The sequence below is a fragment of the Chiloscyllium plagiosum genome, chromosome 5 (assembly GCF_004010195.1).
Source record: "Chiloscyllium plagiosum isolate BGI_BamShark_2017 chromosome 5, ASM401019v2, whole genome shotgun sequence".
In the NCBI taxonomy this organism is placed as follows: domain Eukaryota; kingdom Metazoa; phylum Chordata; class Chondrichthyes; order Orectolobiformes; family Hemiscylliidae; genus Chiloscyllium; species Chiloscyllium plagiosum.
In genome coordinates this window covers 72,563,105-72,579,637 of record NC_057714.1, presented here as the reverse complement: position 1 = coordinate 72,579,637, position 16,533 = coordinate 72,563,105, and the positions used below count along the sequence as shown (strand labels likewise).

At 40.2% G+C, this 16,533-nt stretch overlaps 1 protein-coding gene across 1 annotated transcript in view; it reads left to right on the top strand.

Annotated features, from left to right (window-relative positions):
• abcb4 (ATP-binding cassette, sub-family B (MDR/TAP), member 4) overlaps positions 1-16,533 on the top strand; it is a 130,878-nt gene that overhangs the window by 96,348 nt on the left and 17,997 nt on the right. The window contains exons 18-23 of the mRNA XM_043690329.1: positions 871-975; positions 1,932-2,009; positions 6,259-6,342; positions 7,490-7,693; positions 12,822-12,922; positions 13,674-13,814. Coding sequence (XP_043546264.1) covers positions 871-975; positions 1,932-2,009; positions 6,259-6,342; positions 7,490-7,693; positions 12,822-12,922; positions 13,674-13,814 — 713 coding nt within the window. The remainder of the gene's footprint in view (positions 1-870; positions 976-1,931; positions 2,010-6,258; positions 6,343-7,489; positions 7,694-12,821; positions 12,923-13,673; positions 13,815-16,533) is intronic.

Here is a 16,533-nt window from a genome sequence, read left to right as displayed (position 1 = left end):
TACCTTCCCCCACCCTCCTCCCTGACCTATCACCTTCATCCCCACCCCCCTCACCTATTGTACTCTATGCTACTTTCTCCCCACCCACACCCTTGTCTCATTTATCTCTCCACTCTTCAGGCACTCTGCCTCTATTCCTGATGAAAGGCTTTTGCCCGAAACGTTGATTTTCCTGCTCCTCGGATGCTGCCTGAACTGCTGTGCTTTTCCAGCACCACTCTATTCCAGAATCTGGTTTCCAGCATCAGCAGTTATTGCTTTTACCTTTTACGAGGATGTTGCCTGGTATGGAAGGTGCTAGCTGTGAAGAGAGGTTGAGTAGGTTGGGTTTATTTTCACTAGAAAAAAGAAGATTGAGGGGGGACCTGATTGAGGTTTACAAAATCATGAAGGGTATAGGCAGGGTGGATAGGGACAAGCTTTTTCCCAGGGTGAAGGATTGGGTCTGTGGGACACAGCATACCCAGCGGTGTTGATGATTTAGTTATGCTCATGCAATTATAGCTTACATACAATGTCAGGCTGTTGCTGAATTGATCCTTGGGATAACAGTCCCAAAAAGAAAGAATTCTTAGTCCAGTGAATGAGGGGACTTGCTACCTGGACAGACATTTAGTTCCATCAGCTTTTACAGAAACAAATCGGGTTGTACCTCAATTGAAGTCAGTGCACTTTGTTTCTACAAAGTGTGTAACCCATATTGGATTTGCAAGCAGCCTGCTGAAGAATTATTCTGTTATCTAAAACCAAAATGCAACTTCATACAAAGTTAAGAGTTGTTTATTTTCACAACAGTAGTGAATGTCTACATTTACTGAATTTGTTGTTATGCAATAATCCCATTTACATTATTTATTTTACCTGCTACAGGTTTTCGCTAATACAGACAAAAACCATATTCGCCAGCAGAGTACACTTTTTTCGCTGTTATTCCTAGCACTTGGAGGTATCTCCTTCATCACATTTTTTCTACAGGTAGGGTTTAATGAAATCTGTGAATAAATAGAATACTGGATGGAACTGGATTATAGGATTCAAACCAAGGTGCAAATAGAATTCTACACTTCAGAAGCAAAATTCATGTCTTATCCATTTGCTATCAAGAAAAAACACACACAGGCAAGAAGCACCGAGTGAACCGCTGCTTTTGCTTTTGCTTGGGTTCCTGAAGCAGTAGGGTCCTGAAAATGGGCCCAATATGAGGAGTTGATGGCATAGTGATGTTATTGGCTTGTACTCGTCTATGTTTCTGCTTGCCAAGGTTCTGTTGTGCTTTGCTGTATGAAAAACCTATATTGATTATTTTCAATCAAATTTGTGATGGGCGCCTCATCGTTCACTCTGTCATTGAGCAAAGAAAGGAATCAAAGCAGACCTGAATAGCTTCATTCCTGATGTACTTCTAAATAAACCTGTTCGACACGAACCTGGTGTTGTGCGATTTTTAACTTTGTCCACCCCAATCCAAAACCGGCACCTCCACAACACTGCCCAGTAACACCTACTTAGTAAAGGTTTGGTGTTTACAGAGGGACTCAGGCCACTTCTGGGTAATTTCTTGGAGTTTTGTTCAATTGAATTCAGGAATCAATTCAACATTTCCAGGCATGGTTAACATGGTTATGATAGGTTCCTTTCCTTACTACATTTATTGTTTGTAGTTCAAACTTATTTAGGACAATGCCTCTGCCTCTGTAAAAATAGCACAAGGAGAAAGCACAAGGCGTGTGTTCCTGAACTTTAACAAAGGGAAGTTCTATGTTATTCAATCCAAATTTCTAAAACGACGATACACAGTCCGCTAATTTTGTATGGAATGTTTATTCAATAAAATCTACGTTAACTCATTTGCAAAAATGACTTGGATGGCTGTGATATTCCTTTGAAATATAGTTCCATTTCTTCATACCACTCTTTATGCCTTTTTTTAGGGTTTCACATTTGGCAAATCTGGAGAGATACTGACACTGAGACTCCGATACTTGGCCTTTAAGGCAATGATGCGACAGGTAGGAATTGTATATTAATGTTGGGTTTCATTCCTTTGTTATTTTGCAATTGATAGCCAGTATTTCATTCGGTGAATCAGTTGTTTTTACTTTGGACTCAGTAATCCCTGTCATTACTATATTTAGCCAAATCAGTCGTAGTATGCTTGCAACTGTTTTGCAACAGAACTTCCCTCCGTTGTGAGGTTAGACGTAGAGATGATCACCGATAATTGCAGTATTCAGCATGATTCACAATTCCCAGATGCTGAAGCAGTCCATATCCAAGTGCAGTGAGACACAACAATATCCAGGTTTAGGCAGACAAGTGGCAAATAATATTTGCAGCGGTGGTGCTAGGCAATGACTATCTCCAATAGGTGAGAACTTTACCATCTCCCCTTCGCATTCAATGGTGTTATTATCTGTGAATCCCCATTATCAACTGCCTGGGGGCTACCATTGACCAGAAACTGAGCTGAACTAGCCATATAAAAATTGTGGCTACAACAGTAGCTTGGAGGCTAGGGGTCTGGCAGTGAAGAACACTGACTCTTCCCAAAGTTTGTCCATTATCTGCAAGCCACAAGTCAGGAGTGTGGAATTAACGTTTGATAAATAACTGTAGGATTTACAAGGATGTTGCCAGGGTTGGAGGATTTGAGCTATAGAGAGAGTTTGAATAGGTTAGGTTTTCCCTGGAGTGTTGGGGCTGAGGGTTGACCTAATAGAGGTTTATACAATCATGAGGGGCATGGATAGGATAAATAGACAAGGTCTTTTCTCTGGGATGGGCGAGCTCCAAACTTGAGGGCATAGGCTTAGGGTAAGAGGGGAAAGATATAAAATAGACCTAAGGGGCAACGTTTTCACGTATAGAGTGGTATGTGTATGGAATGAGCTGCCAGAGGAAGTGGTGGAGGCTAGTACAATTGCAACATTTAAAAGGCATCTGGATGGGCATATGAATAGGAAGGGTTTGGAGGGATATGGGTCAGGTGCTGGCAGGTGGGACTAGATTGGGTTGGAATATCTGGTCGGCATGGACAGGTTGGACCGAAGGGTCTGTTTCCATGCTGTACGTCTCTGACTCTATGACTCTAATCAGATCAACCATGATTCCAGTGAATGTCAGAGCAGACTTGAGGGATTGACCTACTCTTGTTCCTTTTTTTTATAGTCTTTTAATCTACTGATAACAATTTGTCTTTTATATTATTTTTATGTGTACATAGTTTTGTTTTTACTTTGTATCTAATGTTCCTTCATTTACATTACGATTAAAAAAAAAACCTTTCATACCTTTGGTATCACCTTAACTCTAGAATGGAGCTCAGATTACCTGAACTAGTTCTTTGATAGTTTGAAGCTGCTTCCAAAAGCCAGTTTTAAGGTAGTCCATAAGATAAAGGAGCAGAATTCAGCCATTTGGCCTTCTCAATAATTGAATCAAATTGAATATTGAGACTTAATTTGATAATTGAAAGAACTGAGATCAATTTTGCACTTTTTACAAGCTTAAGGTACTGCACTAGCTCATTAACCATTGCCCAGAAGAGCACATACCAAATGACATATTGTTAAATGAAATAAATCTTAAAAATAGAGATCTGTGCATAAAAGTAACACAATTTAGTATTCCAGAATTTTCTGAAAGTGTATGCTATGGTAGCAATTATCTATATCCTATGGAGACATTTCAGAAAATAATGGCATTAAAAATTGCGAATGTAACTCAAAACCAGTTTTTCCTATGAGCCAGTACTTTGGCCCAAACGATGAAAAGTTAATTGTCATGTCTCTGTGCCCACTGACACCAATGATAATTGTGAACATTTTGAATTAAATTTACATTTTGCTATTGAAACTTGTACTCCAAAAGAATGAAGCTGGACATTTGCTTTGTATAAATAGCGAACTATATTGCCAGCACAGAGGACTCACAAGAAAGAGTTGGAGGAATAGGGTCTTATTGAGAGTTAAAGGCTCAGAGATTTTACAAGTCGGGCATAAATTGAGCTCATTTAGGAATTTAGAATGTTTTCAATTAAATCAATAAAGGTCAGGAAGCACAGAAGTAGTTTGTGAATAGGAGTTTGTGTTGGATAGGATACATACAGCAAAATTGGATGTTAGAAGGTTGTCTAGGAGAGCAATGAAATAGTTAAAACTTAAAGATATGTGAGCCTTTGAGCAGTAGACGAGTTGAAGCAAGATGGAGGTAACCTCCGGTATGGAGTAAAATTAAGTAACTTCTGGACGGACAAGGTGTAGGTCAGAAGTTAGGCTTGTTATAGTCTGGTTCAACGTGAGACAATGGCTGAGTTGGGGGTTGGAATTGGTGATAGTTATTTGTGATGGGGTTCAAAGTTGATGCCTTAATTCTTCCTCATAATTAACTCAAAATTGCACCTTGTTCATGACTAAATGTCAAACAAACAGCAAAAACAGTAGAGCATTTTATAGAGGGGTTAATGACTTAGAGCTGGGTGTTATCTACATACCTGTGGAAGCATTTTCTCTTTTTTTAATTCTTCCATGGGATGTGGATGCTGTTGAATTTGTTGTCCATCTATCATTTCCCTTGAGCTGAAGGAGACATGTCTTGGACTGATGCTGATGGGTGTACAGTGTAAAGGGTTTGGAGATGAGAAAGGTGGCAGTGCGATTCTCTGACAGAGTCCTGATGGCAAGGTTGATGCCCTTCTCCTAAATGTCTCTGGCAAGATGATCTTCAGCATGAACATGAACATCCATTTCCATGAACCCCACAAACATCGCATTTTCTAGGTTCCCATCCAACTTGTCTGTATCAGCTTGCACCTACCCACATCTCAATCCCCCTGCAATGCCTATTCCCACCCCCTCCAAAGCCCCAAGCATGTGGAGTGACCATGCCAACTGCCATACACTATCCCCTGCACCTTCCAAAAGCCAGGGTGCTCCTGACTATGATGAAACACCATACCACATTACTCCATTCTCAGCCAGTTGCCTCCTTCACAGTTGTTATCCCCTTTCTACCCAGCTGCAGCCCCCAATGCTGGTGAACACATTTCCAAGTCTTCTTTCCATCCTCCCTTTCCCAAACCCCTTTTGCTTTAGTTTCTCTGGACAGACCTCATGGACTGACTGTGGCCTTCTCCTTGTGTGACTGACCTGTACAGCCATGGATGAGAACAGCTCAGACCCCAAGTGATGTCCAAACACCTTCCCAGATGCTTTGGGCCTACTCCCTGGGCTGGCCACTATGGAGTTTCATAGCTGACCATGACCCACTATTTGGCCTAACCCTCTGAGGCACAGACCTCTGACTGAAAACACTCTGACCGGATACCTGATTGGGGACTAACTGTGTTGGGAACCTCTCACTGACTACTTTCTTAAGACTCTGAGCTGAAGCTGCCAGGTACCCACTCTAGTTTCCATGTTGAGAACTCTCAAAGTCTGGCTTGTTTAATGTGCTTGGTAAGGTAAGAACCTGAATATTAATGAGTTGAGTTTTGCCACTAATATAGTGTTCAATAAGCTATAACACAATTGAATTGGCAACTTGCTGGTGCCTAGTGAAAAACCCACCTCACCACTCAGCAGTCATATAAAAGCTACAGTGAGGTGCTCCCAGTGTTGAGGATAGGCCTTGTGATTCTGCCACAAATCCCACCATAGCCCACGCCATTCAGGCGCTTCTAAGATTCTGCCCAAAGACTCACCTAGCTCTTGCAAAAGAGCTCCAGAGTTGAGCGGGCATGGGAACAGGGGAGGTAGAGGGAGGTCTCAAAATAGTATGATCAACAATTCTCAGGCGTTTTGTTGTACCAACAATGCCATAAAATAGGTGTGAATTATTGAAATAGGTATGAATTTTCTAGGCTATCAGAAAAGGCTTGATGTCTTTCTCAAAGTAGACTGTGTTAGGAATCTGATTCAGCCCTAATTGCAAATATAGGCGGTAATGCCTGGCAGAAGAATTTATAAAAATAGTTAATTGACATTTTTGTGAGGCACACTCATCCCAGTTTCCCTGAAGTGACTCTAGCAAACTTTCAGTTGGATTTCAGAAATCAGCAAAATTCAATATCCATCCAGCAATTCATAAACTCCTTTTTCATTACACATTTTAACAAATACTATTCCAAAATAATTGCATACTAATTTAGTCAAGTCAAAAGGACAGGTAATTGTATACCAGTCTCATGGCATTTTCTCACACTAAGTGCATAATATAACATGTTAATCCATTTGTGTGTGTGTGTATATATATTCTTAGGATGTTAGCTGGTTTGATGATTCTAAGAACGGCACCGGAGCATTGACTACCAGACTTGCTACTGATGCATCTCAAGTTAAAGGGGTATGTATCCATAGTGCCATTAGGCTTTGACCATCCCTACCTATCACAGGAGTCAAAATTGCAATGAAATCTAATTGAATTATAGTAGATATACTGTCAGAATCATAGCCTAGTACAAAACAGAGGGAGGCCTTGTACCATCAAATCTGCACCACTTCTTTCAGAGGGCAATCCCGTTAGTTCCTTTCAATTACCCCATATTCCAAATATGTCTTTTGACTTAATTCTTAAACCTAATGAATATTGAATATTTCAGTAGTTTAAGAGAGAAAGGATTCCTGTTTGTAATCAGAAAACATATTTGGAAATAGCAAACTTTATTTTAACCAGCCCGTTATGAACCGACATTCTTGAGAACCCAGCAAAACTTATGTACCTCAAATACCGGGAGTTTACTCTATTATCGTGATCTCCACGATTGTCTGAGTGGTCAGTTGAGAGTCAGTGAGAAGCTTGTCCACCAGTACATTTTATTTAAGGCAAAGTTGCATTATTATTTAAGTGATTCATGCTGTAAATAAGGTATAACAGCGATGTGAATACACCAGAATTATGTTTCTATTACTTAGTATGTATTTTGACATATTATATGGACATCTTAATCAACCAGAACATCTGATCAACCACTACACTCCTGGTCCCATGGAGGGTGCCAGGTAATAAAACGTTTATTGTATCAAATATTGTATAGTTAGATTCTCAAATTAGATATGGTCATTTAGAAAATAGTTAAATATTTATTTAAAATCTCTGAACTATTTGAAATATCTTATTTTGTAAATCATACCTCCTTCACAAATGCTCCAGATTGACTCCAGGCTTGTTGATGGCATCATTATGGAAAAAGATTAATTTTTGAGACAATATTGTGAATGTACTTTGTGCTGTTTCTCCCTAAGGTGTTTCATATACATGTTTTATACAATATAGCTGTAATTTTTTAAACTTATTTCAACTGAGCCAAAGCATTCTGTAAACAATATGCTTCAAGCCTCTAATAAATTATAAAACTAATTCCCAAAATGCTATTAGAGCTTTATTAAATGTTTGGCAATTAACTTAAGTGCAAATTTTGAAGAGAATATGTAAGTTATTTTCTAAAACTATTTTTAATAAACCATGTTCTCTCTTCATGTCTTTACTGTAGGCTACGGGTGTCAGACTTGGTTTGATTTCACAGAATACAGCTAATCTAGGATGTTCAATTATTATTTCCTTCGTCTATGGCTGGCAGCTGACACTGTTGATCTTGGCTATTGTGCCAATCTTGGCATTAGCAGGACTGATACAAATGAGAATGCTCACGGGACATGCCAACAAAGACAAGTCTGAACTTGAGAAAGCAGGAAAGGTGAGTAATTTTCAAGGGGGAAAAGCATTACCTGTGGGCAGGTGACTTGCATGCCACCTTCCTGCCTGCCCTTACCCTCCACTGCAATTATAACAACAGTGGGGTTGGTATCAGTTGGCATGCCCCCCAATGAGCCAGTTGAAGGCTTTAAAGGGCAAGTGATGCCAACCTCACCACCTTATTTAACCCGTAGCTGGAGAGACCCACACCATGCAGTTTGTGTGGTTGGTTTCGCTGTGCAGACTTAGGCAAGATGTACCTTCCTTAACTGATCCCTGGGGCCCATTGGAGTTCTTCCTCAAAGTATGGATTGCTTTCCCACAAGGCATCTCAAACCCTGACCGAGATCTCCTGTGACCAATACGTCAAGAACTCTTTAGCTGAGGGATCTATCCTTCTCTTGGCCAAGCTTTATGGGCTTCATATAATTCACTGTTTCCTTGAAATAATTCAAGACTTTGACTCCAACAAAGAGAAGTGACTTTCTGAATGTGGGTTTGCTTGCTGAGCTGGAAGGTTCATTTCCAGACCTTTCGCCACCCTACTAGGTAACATCTTCAGTGGGCCTCTGGGCAAAGCACTGCTGATGATTCCTGCTTTCTATTTATACATTTGGAAAGCCAGACACCTGATAATTGATATTACAGCAAGACTGGTAAATAATATGTTGTTTCCAGATGAAGTGTTAATCACAGGATGTAGTTGCAATCATTTTTACAACAGTGTGTGCGCACAGAAACACAGAAAGGGAAATATTAGCCACAAAGAAAAGGTTTGAATTGGGTAGGAGGGAACAGAATTGAAGGGTTTAAAAAAAAAAGTCCTGACTGCCAAGACTCCCACTCCTGGTCATATGTGAGGCAGGACCAAGTTTTGCTTGATGATCAACACATTCCCAGGGGACAGATTAGCATTTTTTAAAATTATAATAAGACAGGGTGAGTTATTTGTGTTTAATCCTGCCTGATGGAGTTTTCTCAGCCTCGGGAAACATGCCAGCTAAAACATCAGTCCAGCTGAGCTCCCTCAGCCACTGCCCCAAGGTCTGTGGTTACCACTCTACAGTCTTGCATTCTCCCTGAGGTTGTATGTTATTGAAACGAGCATTTGAGAAAGGAGCAGAAGTAAAGATGGTGTGCAAAAAGTACGGTTTTAAATTAGGAAAAGACAGATTTTAACAAAATAAGGCAGTATCTGGCCAAAGTAGGCTGGGTAAATCTACAGCAGAACAGTAAAGGGCACTCAAAAAGGAATTGGTGAGAGCACAGACCCAATGTGCTCCAATGTAGGAGCAACAAGCCCAGAGAAACATGGATGTCCGGGAATATTCATGACTGGATAAGAAGGAAAGGAGAGGTTTTTAACAGATACAACAGGAGCAAGTCAACAGAGGCTTTAGTGGAGTACAGAAAGTGTAGGAGGGATCTTGAGAAAGCCCAAATCATTATTATGCACTACAAACAGTTTGGGCCTCAGCACCAGAAACCTGCAAGGGAAAAAAAACGTGCTTCTCGCCTCACAATCAGTAATGGATCCAACCTGCCACTTTGATTTGGATGCCACGGACTCTCACCTTCTTGGCCAGACTGCCGTGAGAAACTTTATCAGAAGTCTTGTTAAAGTCTCTGTAGACCAAATCAAATCATTTCCCTCCTCAGTGTTCTTGGTTATCTTCAAAAAAATGCTGATCAGTTTGTCAAACGTGATCTTCACTTAACAGTCCATGCTGATTATCCTTGATTAATCTGTGTCTGTCCAAATGCAGATCTATCTCTCTAATATCTTCCCCACCACTGAGGTTAGACAGACTGACCTATAATTTCCTGGTCCATTCCTTCCTCCCTTAAATATTAACAGTTCTCCAGTCCACTGTCACCTCACCCACGGCCAGAGAGATATTGAAAACCACTGCCAGAACATCTGATATCTCCTCCCTTGCCACCTTCAACAGCCTGGATACATCTGATACAGGTTGCAGACTCATCCACTTTTAAGACTGCTAAATCTGCTAGTACCTCCACTCTCTCAATATTAGTTTATTTTAATATTTCACAGTCCTCCCCCTGATGTTTATAGCTGCGACATCCTTTGCCTCTGTAAAGACCAACATAAAATATTCATTGAGAATTGTGCCCATGTTATCCGTACACAGATTATTTCCATGGTCTCTAATAGGCCATACTCTTTGCTTAATTATTCTCTTGATCTTCGTATATTTAAAAAGAAATTCTAGGTTTCCTTTATTCAAACTGCAAATGCTTTCTCATTTATTGTATTTGCTTTCCTAATTTCCTTTTTAAGGTCCCCCCACCCCACACTTTTTGTACTTCCGTAGAGAGTCTGTATATTAAGCCCTTGTTATCTTTCATAAACTTCTCTATTTTTTTAACCGTAACCTTACAACCCTTGAAATCCAGGGGTCTCTACGTTTGGCCCTATACTTATCTTGACAGAAACACATTTGCCATGCACTCTCACTATTTCCTCCTTGAACAGCTTCAATGTCTCTAACACTGTAAGTCACTGTTTCCAATCCATTTGAGCCAAATCATAGTGTAGTGAGATTGCCCTCTTTTCAGATTAGAACTTTGATTTCCAGCCCATCCTTATCCTTTTCCATAACAATGTTAAATATAACTGAGTTATAGTCACTATCTCCAAAATGCTCCCCTACTGTTACTGCTTCTACCTGCATATGCTCATTTCTGAATATTAGGTTGTTCAGAACTAGACCCTCCACTGTTGGGCTTTTTATGTACCAACTAAATAAGTTTTTCTGGATGCTATTTAAGAATTCTGTTTTCTCCTTACTTTGCACACTTGAAGCATCCCAATTAATATTTGTATAATTAAAATTTATGATTACTGCCTTACCTATCTTATACTTCTCTGAAATTTTATCACATATTTAATGCTTTACCTCTTCCTGATGTTTTGGGACACATTGCACATACTAACAGCATGCTTGCCCCTTTTGTGTTTTTTATTTATTCTCATGTGGCCTCATTTGATGATTCTTCTATGATATCATTGCTCTTCACGACAAAAAATTCGATTCCATTATCAAGGTATTGCACCTTCTACTCTCTTCAACACTCCTCTTTACTTTATTATTGCACCTTATATATTGCAAGCCCTCATCCTCTTGTATCCCTCTCTTTATTGCATCTAATATCCTCTAGCCAGGAATGGTGAACTGCTCATCTTTCAGCTAAGTCGCGGTCATTGCTATAATATCATACTCCTGTTTGCCTATCAGTACCCTCAACTCATCTATCTTATTCTTCAGGTTCCTTGCATTAAAATAGATTTGCTAAAATCACTTATTTCATATCTAGCCTATATTTTTCCTCCCTTCTTCACTCACTCACTTGCATTTTAACTTCTGATTCTATCTCAGCATTTTCCCCCCGAACTACCTGTAAGGATCCGTAGTAGGGACGTGGAATGGCCTACCTGCAACCGTAGTAGACTTGCCGACGTTAAGGGCATTTAAATGGGCATTGACATACATATGGATGATAATGGAATGGTATAGGTTAGTTGGGCGTCAGATTAATTTCACAGGTCAGCGCAACATCGAGGACCGAAAGGCCTGTACTGCGCTGTAACATTCTATGTTCTATGTTCTATGTTGATCCCACCTCCCTGCCTTTCTGGTTTAAATTCATCCCAGCAGCTTTAGCAAAATTCCACGTAAGGATGATCTCACCTAACATTCAGGTGTCACCTGCCAAATTTGTTATAGGTTCTACCTCTCCCAGAAATGGTCCCAATGCCTCAGGAAATAAAGCTCTTCCTCCTGCACTATCTCTTCAGCTATTATCCATCTATTCCTGTACTCACTCCAGTGTGGTATCAGGTGTAATCAGGAAATTATTACTTGTGTAGACCTGCTTTTCAATTTCCTGTCTTATTTTCTAAATAGTTCTTGGTCCGGGCATTAGGAAGGCAACATACCCTCGGTTCATGTCTACAGTTGCAGAAGCATCTGGCTACTCCCCTCACTAAGGCATCCAGTAGCAATATTACCCTACACCCTTCTTCCAACTCACCCTCCATATGCTGAAATGTCCTTGCATAAACCTCTTGGCTTCATGAATGCACCCATAGTGCCCCCATTGCTGTTCAAGCTCCAAAAGTTGGAAATCAAGTTGCTTCAGCCAGATGGGATGGCCTAGTGGTATTGTTGCTAGACTATTAACCCAGAGATCTAGATAATGTTTTGGGGTCCCAGGTTCAAATCCTGCCATGGCAGGTAATGAAGTTTATTTCAATAAAACAAAATATAATTCAAGATTTTACAAAATAGTCCAATTAAGAGCCTAATGATAACCATGACATCATTGTTAATTGTTGGGGAAAAGACCCATTTGGTTCACTAATGACCTTTAGGGAAGGAAACTGCCATCCTTGCCTGGTCTGGACTATATGTAACTCCAGATGCTCAGCAATGTGTGGTTGAGTTTGAGTAATTAGGGATGGGTAATAAATGTTGGTGTAGTCAGCAATGCTACCACAACCTCCCTGCCATGAACATTTTTTAAAAAGACACTTCCTGCAGACGAGGTATTGCAGATGGCCAGAAGTGTCCAGGGTTTTCCATAATGTGGAGCAAAGCCTGAGCTCCCCAGACATACCTTTATTAATTAGAATATGGACCATTTGCTTTTATTTTATCCTTGCTTCTACTTAAGTATAGACTAGAAAATTGTATTCTCATTTATGTCCCAAGTCCAATTCCTGTCCTGTCTTTGAGTATCTCACTTCACTCAATTATCTCAATGTTGCTGACTGCCTGTCAGTTTACCTGGTCCCCTTTACTTCCAAGCTGTATATGTTTACTGAACTATTATTAAAATCAAGCTATTTAAATTGAACAGTGCTACTTTGGAATACTTTATTCCAAAGTCTTCATGGGTGTTACTGCTTTTTTGTTCTGCCAGAAAACAATACTAGTATAATTAAGTAGACAACCAGGTCAAGGTTAACACACAGAGTTGATGGGAGAAGTTGAGTTTCAAGACTGGCATTTTGACACCCATGCATTAAGCATTCTCATTGTGTTGTAAACAGCTCTCTTAATTCTGCTCTGCTTAACACTGTTGTTTTCTCCATTTTTAAACAGATTGCTACAGAGGCAGTCGAAAACATTCGAACTGTTGTAGCTCTAACAAGGGAACGAAAGTTTGAAGAAATGTATGAAGAAAACATGAAAGTTCCTTCCAGGTAAAAACAGTCAGACTTCCTTAGTTAGCAGTGTCTTCTGGTTAGTAGTGAAAAGGTCATGGTTAGGGCTGAAAAAAGCAAATTTGATTTATACTAGAAAGAATTCAGGTGTAATACTTTTAGAAAGCCTGGGCGGCACGGTGGTACAGCGGTTAGCACTGCTGCCTCACAACGCCAGAGACCCGGGTTCAATTCCCACCTCAGGCGACTGACTGTGTTGAGCTTGCACGTTCTCCCCGTGTCTGTGTGGGTGCTCCGGTTTCCTTCCACAGTCCAAAGATGTGCAGGTAAGGTGAATTGGCCATGCTAAATTGCCCGTAGTGTTAGGTTAGGGGTATGGGTGGGTTGCGCTTCGGTGGGGCGGTGTGGACTTGTTGGCCCGAAGGGCCTGTTTCCACACTGTAAGTAATCTAATCTAATCTAATTCTCTCAGGCTCATTTAAGGCTTAGACAGGTGGACTTTGGTCATTCAGGGAATAAAGGGATATGGAGGGCAGTTGATCAGCCTTGATTGTATTGAATGATGGAGCAGGCTTGAGGGACCTTGTGGTCATCTTCTGCTATTTCACATATGTTCCTAAAAAAATTGCAGAGTTAAATTGTGACTGATGGGGCCTCAGTCAGAATGGCACTCTATCATCCCAGCTGTCTTCACCTCACTCTCATGGTTGTATTGATTTAATATTCTTTTTATAATCTTTTTGTGCTAGGCAGTAGAATTGGCATTAAACATGCTTCATATTTTCTAAAGGAATTCAATAAAGAAGGCTCACGTTTACGGAATCACCAGTGCAATTTCACAAGCAATTGTCTACTTTGCCTATGCAGCATGTTTTCGATTTGGGGCCTGGCTGGTGACAAATAATTACATGGCTTTCCGGGATGTTTTCCTGTAAGTATTAATGATTGTTGCAATCACTCGTGTGCAGAGAGACAATAGGAAGAAACTTACTGTACCTTGTGAGGTAGGGTCAAGGTGGTGGTAGGGAATGTTTATATTGGAGGGGGACGGAGCCATGAATGACAGACTCCCAGTCTATGTCCTGACATCAGTGACTTAGACACTTCACCAGGCCGTTGGCACTTTGCGTGCAGGCTGCCTCTTCTCAGTAGCATGGGTTTTGTGGAGGAGGTGGAAGGAGTGCTTTTTCATTCAAAAAGGGATCTGTGCAAAGGGGAGGCATTTGCTTTTTGGAGGTGGGGGGGGGGGGGGGGGGCGTTGGTCTCCTTCCTATCAGTATTATCTTTAAAATGTTTCTTTACCAATTGGTGTAGACTCATGCCTTAGCAATGGCAGCCATTGCTGCTGGCACTGCTGAGCTGCTAGCTCTCTCATTGGGCCAGCAGCTGTACAGTCAGGTGACCATTCTGTACAGGTCAGTAACCCCGGTGGCAGCTTATTCATGAGCTATCGCTTGTAGGATCATTTCTAGCTGCTGTTAAGATTTTGACCTTTTTCTTGGAAGATTTCATCCAATAATATGAAAATTGGAGCAAATCATTGCAAAGGTTTATGCTTTAAATGCATAAAACATCTTTAATATGACCAGTACAATCATAAATCTGTGTGCCCTTGAACAGTGTGCAACAACTCGATGCTTCATTTGACTTCCTTCGGTTTCATCCCAGGCTGTTTCCTTGAAGCATGTTTGAATGATTCTCTGTGAATTAAAGCAAATAATGTCAGAAACACTCACCAACTCAGACTTCAACTGTGCAGAGAAAAAAATGTTTCAGCTATTAATCCATTACTAAGATTAAGGTATAAATTGAGCCTATATAAAACTTTACCAAGACCACAGTTGGAGTGTAGTGTGCAGGTTGAAATTTCATTTTATAGGAATAGTGTTGAGTGGAAAGGGTACTGCATAGTTTCAGAAGCTTGCTGCTTGAAATGATGGAAAGCAAACTAAAACACGTTTTTAAAAATTGACATTATTCTTATTGTACTAGCGGAGAATAAGGGGATTTGATAGGGATCTTTAATACATCACAGAATGGAACACGGTACATTGAAGTAGACCGCTTGTTGTAATTGAGGGCTTGAGAGTGTGAGAAGCAAGTTTCAAACTTAAAAGTAGATGATCTAGAACAGAGAGAGGGAGAAATGGTTTTGAGGCTGTGACATGCATTACCAGAGTTAATAGTTGAAGCAGAGATATAATCAAAATTTAAGAATAGCATATATAGTTGGTCAGATGAAAGGATATGTAAAGGGATATGAAAACAGGGTAAGAAAATGGGACTGCAACTATTCCTTACATGGAGGATAAAACTAATGTGCACTGGTTGGACTGAATGGCTTTTTTTCCATCTTGTAATTTCAATCTAATATTCCATCAATGTGTCTCGTATTATCTCATTCTGTTTCTGTATTTTCCTCAAAGTGTCTACCTATCACTGTTCTAAATATTTTTTCCTTATGTGTTTTTGTGCTTTCTCCTTCTCTATCTTCTATTAGTTTCTCTCCCTCTTGCTATTTGTTGTGGGGAGCACCACCAAGAAGGAAGACTTGGGTTCTCTGTTCAGGGCAAGATGTCCCCAAGTAACTGTCATGTTCTTCCTGGTGACTGCAGAAGATCACTGGTGAGGATGTGAAAAAAGACATCCTGAATGTTGCCTGCGGTTACTGTACACTGGTATAATTAACAACTTTCTTGAAATAACTGCAGAGAGGCCCAATCCCATCACTTTACTTACACATGAATATTACACAGGCTATGGCCTGAAGTGAGGAGATTTTGAATCCCCTGTTTATCTCTTTTTTTTTTTACTGATGCACTCCACTCCCTGCGGCGCCCACCTCTCCACTCCTGTTCTTTTTTTTTCCCCGCACTACCACCTCAGTGCGGTAGAGACACGTGTGAGACACAGTGAAAGACACAAAGTGCACGAATCTTTATTCAAATTCCACCACCAGGAAGATAAATCCCCTGTTTATTTTTTCTTCTTTTTTTTTCAGGGTAGGGACCACACCTGTTTTTTTTTCTTTTTAACCCCCACACTACCACCTAAGTGCGGTAGTGCTTATTTTTTTCCCCAGCACCCATGGTGTGTGTGTGTGCAGGTGTGAGACACAGTGAAAGACACAAAGTGCACGAATCTTTTTGCTTCTTCATCTTCTTTTTAAATGATGCACTCCACTCCGTGCGCCACTCCTGTTCTTTTTTTTCTTTTTTTTCTTTTTTTTCTTTCTTTTTTTTCTTTTTTTTCTTTTTTTTCTTTTTTCTTTTTTTATTTAAAACCCCCACACTACCACCTAAATGCGGTAGTGCTTATTTTATTTGCTTCTTCATATCCCAAACATCAGATTGTCTCATTGGTTCAAGGATGACAAGAACAATAAATTCAAAGTTGATTGGGTTTTGGTATCCTGGTGCATAATTTAAACTGATTGGTGCAATTCGAATTGTTGTCAAAACAACTCAGGTACCTAGTCCACAGCCAAATATTACATATTTTTGATTTTCCAGTATACTCTGAGACTGCTAGCTTGTAAGCTCTCAGTGCAAAATAGCGTTCACTCTTTCTTAAAGGTATAGGACATGCTTTCAACTTGAAAACACATCCCCCCCAAAGGAAATAATGAACCATCATAATGAAATTAGATT